A 12,303-nucleotide genomic window follows, 5' to 3' on the forward strand; every position below is an offset into this window, starting at 1 on the left:
CACCATTTTGCCGGTAGCAACACCACTGTCGTTGAGATAACACCAACATTAGTATTGTACTGTATGTCAGTTTCTACATTTGTAGGTTTTGTTATTGTCTTCCCACTTCCCACCAATTACTTCTTTGTATAGCTCTGTAGAGAAAGATTCATGAATTGAGAAAACTGGATAGCACCCTGTCATAGTTTCTTGTGTTTTTCATCCCACTATTTCAACTCTACAAAAAGACTTGGGGGGATATCCAATTAGCCCCGGTAATTTTCCAGGGCTAATTGTCCCGCCGGGGCTATCCTATTGCTCCCAATGAGCCAGCACGAGCAGTGGCTTATTGGGGGTTACCTGATGCTACACCGGGTGCTGGCTGCTGACAGCTCCCAGTGCAGCGCTACTCCTCCGGTCACATGGGTACTCCCCCGTCATGTGACTGCTGCTGGGGGTAGGGGAGAGGGGGGGATGCGGTCACAGCACTGCCCCGGCTTCTCCGACGGGGGTCACCGCGCCGAGGGCAGCTTCCAGGCCGCGGCGCCATGCCTGTAGTCTCAGCCTGCTTCTGCTGCAGTGGCCATGGGACACTGCAGGTTGTCCCAGTGATTGGGGATTTTGTTTCGCCTGCCTCGGGCAGGCAAAACCAAATCCCCAGAAACAGCCCTGTTTCCTTGTGAACCTGTGTGTGTTTTCGGGAGAAAGGGCATTTTTTTTACAGGCGATCAATCTGGGTAGCCTGTAAAAAAAAAAAAAAAATCGGGGAAACACCGGGGGGAAAAACGCGAAAAACATACGTTTTTTCGCATCCAATGTTTTACCGGGCCTAATAGGATATCCCCCTTGATTTTTATACTAGATCATCCTATATTTTAATGTTACATTGGGCCTGATTCAAGTCTTGACGCTGTAGCGGAGCATGCCACAAAGTACCAATGTTCGGTATGTTGCGCATGCACCTGACCCATATTGAACTTGTGCAGTACGGGTCTGTGACGTCGGTCGCAGTACGGCATCAGACTGTAAATGATTAACAGTCTGATGCCAAGTTGCCAACTGGGGGCAGAGACAGCCTTCATTTCTCAAAATCAGAATCAGAACCATTGAGCAGCACAGTAACCTAGGTTTGGGGAATGTCCTAGGGGCACCTCTTCCCCCTCGGAAATGGATACTTCCCTCGGGTATTGTATCCTCATTACTGTATGTCACTCATTTAGTGTTTCAGACAATCCCTAACAATGAATGCATAACTAAGAAATTGTATATGTTCGCTATTGTTAGGTGCATTTATGTGCCCAATGTTAAACATACAGGAGTTTCTATGTCCCATCTTCTTATGATTAATGCAAGGTATATATGAGGCTTAATTGAGCTGTAACACCCAAAGACACTTTAATTTGCAGAAGTGTCTCCTGACAGAAGAGAGTAGATGTGCATCTTGACCCAGGGAAGATATTGGCGTTTCTATAATGGGTGCACACACTTGCACCCATTTTTTAAGACTTACCTTTCTGGAGTCCCGCGTCAGTCACTGCAGCTGTGGTAATAATCACAGCCAAAATGGCCGCTGTGTATGAGCTGTAGTAAAATTAGTCTCCAAAACATGTCAGACGCCATGTTTCAGAAGACCTGAGCTTGCACAGTAGACTTCGGCACAATGCCGGAGCCTACTGCGCCATGGAGAGGAGGGGGTCCACCCGGAATCTGCACACGGGCTCCCTCCTCTGTTAAAACACCCCTGAGGGAAGACCATCAACGCAAATGACTGCCAAAGTAATGCACTTTGAGTTGTGTGATAAATGAAATCCAGTAGAGGCAGCCATTTTGTGGGCTCTGCCTCTGATCATGGTAATAAGGAGCTATTTGTGCATATTTACTTGAATGCTTACCAGAGCCAAAGAATTTTGTTTTGGATGACCCCAGACCTAGCATGTGCAGTAATAGAAGCTTTGTTTTATAAGGAGATACTTTTACACAATAAATTAACAGCACCACATCTGCAATACAGTATTTAGAATTATAACAGATGGTGGGTCCCGCCCCATTCCACTGCCTATGGGCACACCCCAGTTTTTGGAAAAGCCACTGATCTGTGAGTCATAGGAGAATGCTAGGGTGCGCTCATCCCTTTGGCAGGATTCCCTACAAACACGCTTCATATCTACAGGTAAAAAATACAAGATAACAGATTTCTGCCTTTTTGTGGGAAATTCATTTCTAGATAGCAATGATTCTCTTAGCGGAGACTGTTTATAATTATAATACACAAAGTACAGACATTGCAATGAACCGGTAGGAAGTGAGACAATGGTACAGTAAAAATTCCTGCCCTCAAGCTGTAAAGTTTAAAGAGAAACCTGTTGTTCAGAAGCCGGAGGGACAAGATGTAATTGCTTATACAAAGGCTGCATTACATTTACTTACAGTTTAGGCTGTAGAAAAGATAACAACAAAATAGGTGCGGAGAAATAAAAAAGAAAAAGAAAAGATTAATCGAAAAGAAATGTTTGTATAAATTAAACATTTATTTGCAGAATTTTCAAACTTTGCATTTATGTAGAATAGCCTATTAGCAGTTGTGCTAAAACAAAAACTAAAGGTGGTATTTAAATGATCTATCACACCCATTCTCCTTTCTAAAGTGATTCCCGTTATCGCGCATATCGCACCCATAGTAATCAGGTTTAGCTGCGTAAAGGGTTGGTCGCCCTCGCTACCCCGGGGGTTGTGAGCTGAAATGATTATACCATGCTCGTCAGCAGAAACAGAACGGGTGTGGAAGGGGGTGAAAAGAATTGAATACCGCCCTAAATATGAAATAGATATAATGTATGTTGCCACTAAAAAAGGGCATAAGAATCCTGTAAGATTCTAGCAACAAATCAGATTGTAAATGCGACCTTTGTGGTGCAGTACTGATACTAATATTGAATTATCAGGTTGCTAGCAGCACGTCAGCGCACGCATCACCATGTTACTAAATAAGCTCCTAAATAGTTCTAAATTAGTTTTGAAGAAAGAGGTACTAAAGTATTTCCTTATGAAAATTTCTGCAGGGTCGGGAGGTCCTTGTTACTTGTCCCATGAATCTAAACATTAATGCATAAGGTAGAACCCACTTCAGTTGGTGTTTCTATGGCTGAGAGAGAATATAAACCATAGCGCTTAAACACACAACTACAGCCACTTGGACACACAAATACTCATGAGCAAACACAGAGGCAGAGTACATCTAAGGGCTCGTTCGTATGGCTTATTCGGCCTGTAACAATCCCATTTCTGTTCCAGCGTGCTCCCTGTGAACTCCATAAAGAGTATTCTTCTGCAAGCACAGCTATAATTGATCCATGTAATAGAATAAATGGGATATTCATACATCATTTTCAGCAAAAAGAACTAAATGATGCAGGAATTGATGGTATGCTTGCAGTGTTTAGGTCCATTTCAGTTCACTACAATGGGGAAGGGCACCGAAGAAGAATGGATCTCACTTCCCGTGTGGCAAATACCATATGTTAATAACAGGCTCAAAATTTGCCAACTTTGCTGGGAAAATATTACTTAGCCTTTTTAAATGATTGATTAATTACTGTTAGCATCCCAAATATTTTCCAGCCTGTCAGTACAGTCACAGGTTAAATTACATATCAGTGGGATGAAAATCGAACACAGGTGTTCCTGCATTGTGTGCATTAAAAAACAAATGTGTAATTGTCCATTTGCAGAGTATTGTGCAATTTGTCTTGTAATGCGCAAACTACTATCCATACACTTGTTTGGCTACTGGTAACGATCATCAGGGCGTATCCAAGGTGCAAAAAATGTGTCTGAAAACAGGCGTATCTACTCTCATTTCCAACTCTGCATAGCCTAGATATGTGACAAAGTGCCCTCCCTGAACTCTGCCTACTTGGAAACGCCCTGTTACAGCCCAGTTACCCGTCTTCAGTCATAAATGCAGAAGCTGGCGAAATGCGTAAGAATTTGCTAGTACTTGCATACAATTGTTTATAGAGCATGAACAGTGAGAAAACACACATGATATGCTCCAAAAACAGGCATACATTCAACTCAGCATCACACCCACTGTCTTCTGAGTGGAATTTCCGTCAAAAAACACTTAGGGGCCTATTTCATAAAACAAAGCTTTAGAGCAGTTCCCTATCATCACTTCTGTCAACGATAGAAATCCACCACGATTTATCAATAAAATCTCACTGAGACAGCTGAGCGATACTGTCTGCATTATCAAACTCGCTAGGCCAGACACAAAGTATATGGTTTTGCATGACCTGGCTATTGGAGACAGATCTTTTCGCCATTTGATAAATAGACCTCTTTGTGTTCTAATAGTTTGCTTATCTGGATTTTTATTAGTGGAAACTATCTGAACAGATTACAGTTGTCACTAACTTGATCTGTCAAAATTGTAGCACTATATTGTTGGTATTCGACATTGTGTGACTCGTAATTTGGCGCCAAAATTCTGCATTGCACTAATGTGTATTGATATGCATGCTGGGGAACAAGTTACATTTATTGTATGACGCTGCACTGACCAACATAGACCAAGTAGATGTACTATCTTCTGTCAGATTCGGCAGGTGCATTGCTGCACATCCTATGTCACTTTCAGTTTCTTATAAAACAGACCATGGTTATACAGTATTACCATTAATCTGAAGAATCCCAACTGATTTTAGCGGACATGTTGTTTACCAAGATGGTCCCCAGAAGAGATTTATCTGGAACATACCCATCAGTCACACCCATTAACCCTGTAATGGCTGAACAGGTATGACAAACTTAAAATATCAAACACTAGAAATTTAAAGTAAAGAAAACATAGGCAATACGTCAATTAAATGAATTAAATATTTACATGAGAGACCAAAACTGATGAATTGCATGGATTAAAATCTCATATATTTGTATATATTTGGATGTGCTCACAGATCACTTTATTTTACAGATAAAGTGAATAATTCTGATAACATAAAGATAACTGTCTATCTGGAGTCATCATTTGTGAGACTGACATTAATGGACCATTAAACCTAAAATAGAAATGAATCCAATACATAATTTAATCTCAGAAATAAACATTCCATGACAGCGCATATGGTGTTTGACACTGCATTTATCATTGTTATGTAGTTGAATTAAAGCCTTTGTTCTCTGTTAACAGCCATTTTAGGCTCTGTAAGGCTGTTATGACATTTTATGTATACAGTATATAGCTATTATGCTACATATGTGTTGTTAATGTGAATATCTATTAGCAATCTATAGGTTAAGACTCAGGTAACCAACTTTTACTAGGCGATGTTAGCGGAGTACCAGTGGAGATAGGTCTCCTGCAATAGTGCAAAAATGAATGTGGATGACCTGTTAAAGACTCTATAAGGCTGACAGCATGCACAGATGTACAGACACGGTTCTCACCTGGTAGATCATAACTTTGAAGTTCCTTCGTCTCAGGAGCTCGGACTCATTGGTTTCCAACTTTTTGATCTGTGATTGCTGCCTCTCCAGGTTTTGTCTCACTGTCTTGACATTGACGCTCACCTTCCTCACTTTCTCTAAAAGTTTACTGGCTGTGTTACTGGTGGTGGCATGGGACTTGGTCAGCTTTGTCAGTTCTCCTTGAATGCTGCCCACTACATTTTCCATCTCTTGTTGTCTTGTCTCTAGTTGGGTTTGGGTCAGCTGAATCTGGTCCACTGCTCCTATGATCTTATCTAGCAGACTCAGCACCAGTACCCCATTGATTTGGTCTGCCTTGATGAGCTCGTTGTCAGAAGTTTCTCCTGGAGGGGTGTCGGGGATGATGGTGGGCTGCTCAACAATCTGCAAGGTTGTATCTGCCATTGTGACAGCTGTCGTAAATGGGCAAAGTTTTAAATTAGTTCAAATTAGAACGAGAATAGAGAGGAAAAACAAGCGGTGTGGGATCCAGAAACTTTGATAATGCTGGTTACTGGGATGCTGGCCAGAAATAGCGAGCATGGGATGTGTGTGTATGTGTGTGTGTGAGCTTCTATGCAGAATAGCAGTGCTCTGCATAACTGTACTGGCAGGGTTGGACCTGAGAAAATGGGGAGTGACTATGATCACTGAATCCCTGCCATTGGGTAACTCCACCCAGAGTATATTGGAGAAGCTAACTGCTGAGCCAAACTCTCCCTCTTCTCCTTCTGAAATGATTAAAATAGTTATAAGGGAGGTGACTGGTCTCCTTGCATGCAAACACAGGCTGAGGAATGCACCAGCAGAGGGAGAGCACAGAACACTCAGGCTTATCATGCAATGGGGATTCCTGATGCATTAACCTCTTCACTGACAGGGAGATAGTTTTAGTGTTTAGTGTTTAGTGATAGACAAAGGTTTGCATAATGTTAACTGTTCATTCAATATAATAGTTATTGTTTATGATGTTAACCATTTCCATTCCAGGAAGCAATCACATTACAGTACATAATGAAATAACTTATTTTGTATACAGTAAGAGAGAAAAGCAATGGTTTGTTTTGTTCCAGAAGTGCTGTATGTAGCAATGTTTCCCAGTAGTTTGATAAAGGCTAATTCAATAAGGTATACAAGTTCTATAATTTCACTTGGCCAAATAGATTTAAATAAAATATATTTATTGTACTTAGCTATAAAAGTATTCAAGCAGGAAGAAACTCACCGACAGTCACCACTTGTTCTAAAGTATTCTCTGGAAAATTACTTTTTTGTGCAATCGGAGGAATGTGCGTACACTTTGCCAGGCTGTTAGATACAAATTACAACATCATCATCAAACATGGGTTACTATACACAACAACCCCCACCACCACTATGCATTGCATTACATAACTAATACCGTACAAGCGGCTTTCCACTATACATTTAGGAGCCAACCCAATGCTTCGGGGTATCTAAAGCGGAAACTATGTATTCACGAGTAGGACTGATCATTTGTTTGTTAAGGGAATCTAAAGATACATATAGGGCGGTATTCAAATGATATATCACGCCCAATCTCCTTCTAAAGTGATCCCTGTTATCATGCATATTGCGCCCATAGTAATCAGGTTTAGCTGCGTAAAGGTTTAGGGCGCCGGGGGTAGCCAGCTGAAATGATGATACCACGCCCGTCAGCAGAAACAGAACGGGTTTGGAAGGGGGTGAAAAGAATTGAATACCACCCTTAGAGTATTAAAGATCAGATTGATCTGCTTTAACGCGTGTCTGGCAGTAGTGGTGTTAACGCATGCAAACAATAGAGATAAAAAAATTCTTGTTCAAATATACTGTACATTACAAACTGTTAGTTTTAGATAATGTTCAGCTCTTTATTTGTGTACACAGTAAGGATAGCAAATTCTGCTAATCAGCAGAATTTGTTATCCTTTGGATCGCATGCTGGGGGCCGGCGTCTCCCCCCCTTGATGAAGCAGAAATTGCGAGCGCCTTGCAATTTCTGCTTTATCGTAAAAATGATTGATGCCTCCTGCCGGTGCAGCTTAGCTGCGCCTGCAGGAGACCCGACGCCATCTTAACCATCACGGCGGCTGCGTGTGACACTCCGCAGCCACCACGATCACGCCCACAACACGCCCCGTTCGCGCTGCACCGCCCACCGTTCGTGCCGCCCTGCCCTTGCAGAAAGTATGGGTGCATTCGCAGGACAGGCGCTGCACATGCGCCTGCTGGGCCAGCGTAAAAATTCCGGTTGGATCGCGATTTGCGATCCAACCTGAATTAGCCCCATAACCTGACTGATCTTATCCAATTACTCCTTTTAATATGTAGTATATATTGGAAAAGAAAAATCCAAAGCGTTAATATGATACCACTGCCACAGTATAAAATAATATAAAGTATTAAACACCTATAAACTTACTATGGGATACAGAAGTGATATTGGAAACTTAGCAGATGCAAACTTTAGAACTGAATTCTGTATTTGGCAGGTGGGTGGGCTCAGCTGGAAGGAGACTGGAAAACTCTGCTTATGGCAAGTGGAAAAGTGCTTGAAATCATTAAAGTCAGATGTTTCCCCTCTGGGAACACTCCTTGTGACCACCAGGGACAAGTAAACTGTTTGGGGGTAGTCACAAAGCAACAATGAATGTATTGGAAGCCTGAGGATCACATATGAGTTAAGGTTTTTAGAGCAGGTAGGAAAATGACACAGGTCAGATGTCAGACTCACGCTGACATACAGATGTGTTCTCTTACATCTTTGCCGCAGTCACGCTAAATAGCCCTTGAAGTCGCGCCATGCCATGGTGGGACTCGATATTGCTGAGCTTCTTTTTTCCGTCTTTTTTTCAGCTAATATGCGTCTTAGATGCCAAGTAAATAAATAATAGGACGCACAAGCAGCTTTTGCTGATTAAACTGATAAGCAGCATGCCTATATTCTCTGTATAGTATCTGCATCCAAAATGCCACTTTAGTGTTTTCCATGAAAACACATTAGCATAGTATTTTGTATGCAAATAAAGTCGCAGTCACACACAGAATATAGGCATGCCGCATATAATTTCAATAAACAGAATTTGCTTGTGCGTCCTAGTACTTTACTTTGTATCTAAGAAGCATTTTCATGGAAAAAAATGTTTAAAAAAATGCTATGCGCTACCGAGATACACGGAACTCACGCATTATGTGTAACGTGACTTGTAGCGCATGGAACAAAGATGTAACATCTGTACTGGGGCCTTTAGGCATTTAGCCTTACATTTCAAACTGACATAAAGGGACACTTACTACAGATAGAGCAATATTGCAATATGCTGCTTATGCATCCAGGGGCATCTTAATGTATAGGCACACTGGGCAGCTGCCCAGGGACCCACAATTCTTAGGGCATCCAAGCAGGAGTAGGTGGTGGTCACCACACAATCATAGCGGTGAGGTCGCATTCTCTTCCTGCCACCCAACCTGTAGCCAGACAGTGAATGGCTGCCAGCATGCTGATTGTGGCTGGCTGGAGCTATCCACCAATCAGAATGCTGACAGCTATTCACAGTATAAAACTATGTAGAGAAACGATGTGGAGCCACAAGAGGGGCAAGTTATAATTTTACAATTGCTTCCCGTGAATGGGTGCGTAGGGGCCCCAGTGCATTGCATTGCCCAGGGCAGAGCCGGCCCTAGGCATAGGCAAACTAGGCAAATGCCTATGGCATTTGGAATGCCATGGGGCACAAGCAGATTCTGCTGATTAAAATGATATGCGGCATGCCTATATTCTGTGTGTATCTGCATATGAAATGCTACATTACAGTGTATTCCTGAAAATCACTGTAACGTAGCATTTCGTATGCAGACACAGCCACAGTGGCACACAGAATATAGGCATGCTACATATAATTTTAATCAGTAGAAGCTACTTGTACGTTATAGTCACATAGCAATGAAAAAAATATGCATTTTCTGCAAAAAAGGCGCCAAACGTTAGCAGAGTTGGACGGGAGCTGCATGGCATATTGAGGCAAGATGAATGAGGACACATCTGTATCCAAGCAGAGGAAGAGGTCATAGTGTTAGCGGCCATGTGAGTGCTGTGTGTGGGTAGGTTTGTTGTGCAGTAGCGTTCGGTATATGTGTAAGAGGCATTATGTGTGTCATGTGTATAAATGCATTAATAATGTGCAACATATGTGTAAGGGGCATTATGTATGTCATTATGTGTATAAGGACATTAATAAAGGTTGGCATAATGTGTAAGGTGTATTATGTTTATAAGGACATTAATAATGTGTGTCATATGTGTAAGGGGCATTACTGTGTGGTATTATGTGTAGAAAGGCATTACTTATGTGTGGCATTATGTGTATAAGGTGCTCTACTATGTGGAGTAATGTATAGAAAAGGCGGCACTACTGTGTTGTCTAATGTGAATAAAGAGCAATATGGTGTGGCGTAATTTGGATTGGGGGCACTATTGTGTGGCCATGCCCCTTCCCAAAAGAACACACCCCTTTTCTCATACGTCCTAGAAGATGCCGGGGACGACATCAAGACCATGGGGTATAGACAGGATACGCAGGAGACATGGGCACTCTAAAGACTTTTCATTGGGTGTGAACTGGCTCCCCCCTCTATGCCCCTCCTCCAGACCTCAGTTTTAGAAATGTGCCCAGGCAGACTGGATGCACTCTGAGGAGCTCTACTGAGTTTCTCTGAAAAGACTCATGTTAGGTTTTTTTATTTTCAGGGAGATCTGCTGGCATCAGACTCCCTGCTTCGTGGGACTGAGGGGGCAGAAGCAGAACCAACTTCCTAAAGAGTTTCATGGCTCTGCTTCTGGCTGACAGGACACCATTAGCTCCTGAAGGGTACTGAACGCTAGCCGTGTCTAGATGCTCACTCCCACAGCACGCCGTCACCCCCCTCGCAGAGCCAGAAGTCAGAAGACAGGTGAGTATGAGAAGAATGAACTTCAATCAAGTAAGTGACGGCTGAGGTGAGGCACGGCTGGCGGGAGCGCAGCCCGCCATTGCTGCCCACACACACAGGCACTGCAGGGTGCAGGGCGCCGGGGGGGGGGGGGGGGGGGGGGGGGCGCCTTGGGCAGCAAGAAAAATATCTCAAACTGGCTAAAAGGAGGCATAAGATGCCGCTGGCGCAGCCCTACCATTTTCTCTCTCTCCTTAGGCTGCAGAGAACACACTGGTCCTCTCCTCCACTTCTGACAAGTACAGGGTGCTATTAAGGGGGGGGGGGCACAAAGCGATTGTGGCACATTTAATAGTGTATATTACTATTTAAAAGCGCTGTTGGGCTGTGGGCATACTGTGTTCACAGGCAATACTGGCGCTGGGATTGTGAACTGGCTGCTCCTATCCTGTGTCCCTCTGACAGATTTTACTGTGGGTCTGTCCCCAAAATAAGTCCCAGTGTGTCTTTGAGTGTGCTGTACACGTGTGAGGCATGTCTGAGGCAGGGAATTCCTCCCCGGAGGAAACCATTTTAGGGACACAGAATTGTAATGTGGTTCGCTACCGGCACACCAAGAGCCTGCTTGGGTGAAAGAGATATGTGACAGTATGCATCTGATTAACCAAAGATTAGACAAGTCTGAATCTAAGGCTGCATGCTGGAGAAAATCTGTGGAAGATGTGATTTTCCAGGATGCTGTTATTCCTTATGCGGGCGGCCCCTCTGGGTCACATAAGAGACCATTTGCAAATGTTGTAAACACTGATACCGACACGGATTCTGATTCTTGTGTCGACGATAGTGAATCCAGAGACATAGATCATAAATTGGCAAAAAGTATACAATATATGATTGTGGCTATAAGGGACGTGTTGGAGGTTACAGAAACCACTCCTGTACCTCAGCAGAAGGCTTATTTATGTAAGGAAAAGAAATCCAAAGTCACGTTCCCTCCTTCACACGAACTAAATGCTCTGTTTGAAGGGATGTGGGTGAATCCTGATAAAAAATTTCGTATTCCCAAAAGGATTCACATATCTTACCCTTTCCCGGCTGAGGACAGAAAAAAATGGGAGTCACCCCCTGTGTTAGACAGTGCACTTTCCAGGTTGACAAAGAAGGTGATTCTCCCTGCTCCTGGTACGGCTTCTCTTAAAGAGCCGGCAGACCGCAAAATGGAAACAACATTGAAATCCATTTATGTTACCAATGGTACACTGCTCAGGCCCACTATTGCCTGCGCATGGGTGAGTCACGCTATTGAAAAATTGTCAGAAAGCGTGTCATCAGAAATTGACACGATTGATAAAGATGAGATACTCCTTAAGTTAGGGAATATCAAGGACGCTGCCGCCTACATGCTGGAAGCAATGAAGGTGTCAAAGTCGAAAAATATCGTTATTCTCATGCCTTGTACTAACCCCATGCGCTTGCCCGCTGCACATGCACATTCTCTCCCGTGCGTGCGCATATTCGCAGTTGCGTGACGGCGCCTCCACGGACATGCGCTCAAGCGCGTGGTATGTGCATTTACGGTAGAGTTTGTGTGCGTCTGGCGGGCGACTCAATTGTCACATAGTTAATCCAAATAGTGTATTTTGTAGGTTATGGTCTCCTTAATAATACCAGTAAGTTTGTTTAGTGTAACTGGTTCATGGACAAGGAAATCCCTCTTTACATGATACGAAGGGTCAGACAGGTTTTGAGCAGTGGTGTTTAGTATGCAACGGTAGAGTATATTATTGGTAACATTCCGGTGTTGGTTTGAAAGAGATTAATCGCTCTTGCGAATAGTTATGGTTATAAGAAGTTTATGGACATTTACTGTATTTGCAGTTCATTATCCATGCGGCGGGAATCCTGAGATTCCCTCCCACCTGA

At 43.1% G+C, this 12,303-nt stretch overlaps 1 protein-coding gene across 3 annotated transcripts in view; it reads right to left on the minus strand.

Moving 5' to 3' along the window:
* CAVIN1 (caveolae associated protein 1) overlaps positions 1–12,303 on the minus strand; it is a 222,930-nt gene that overhangs the window by 57,526 nt on the left and 153,101 nt on the right. For all 3 annotated transcript variants that reach the window (XM_063959436.1, XM_063959438.1, XM_063959437.1), the window contains exons 2-3: positions 6,674–6,756; positions 5,428–5,861 (exon numbers count right to left, since the gene is read on the minus strand). In XM_063959436.1, the coding sequence (XP_063815506.1) occupies positions 5,428–5,861; positions 6,674–6,756 (517 nt within the window). The remainder of the gene's footprint in view (positions 1–5,427; positions 5,862–6,673; positions 6,757–12,303) is intronic.

Source organism: Pseudophryne corroboree, chromosome 3 (genome assembly GCF_028390025.1).
Source record: "Pseudophryne corroboree isolate aPseCor3 chromosome 3, aPseCor3.hap2, whole genome shotgun sequence".
NCBI lineage: Eukaryota > Metazoa > Chordata > Amphibia > Anura > Myobatrachidae > Pseudophryne > Pseudophryne corroboree.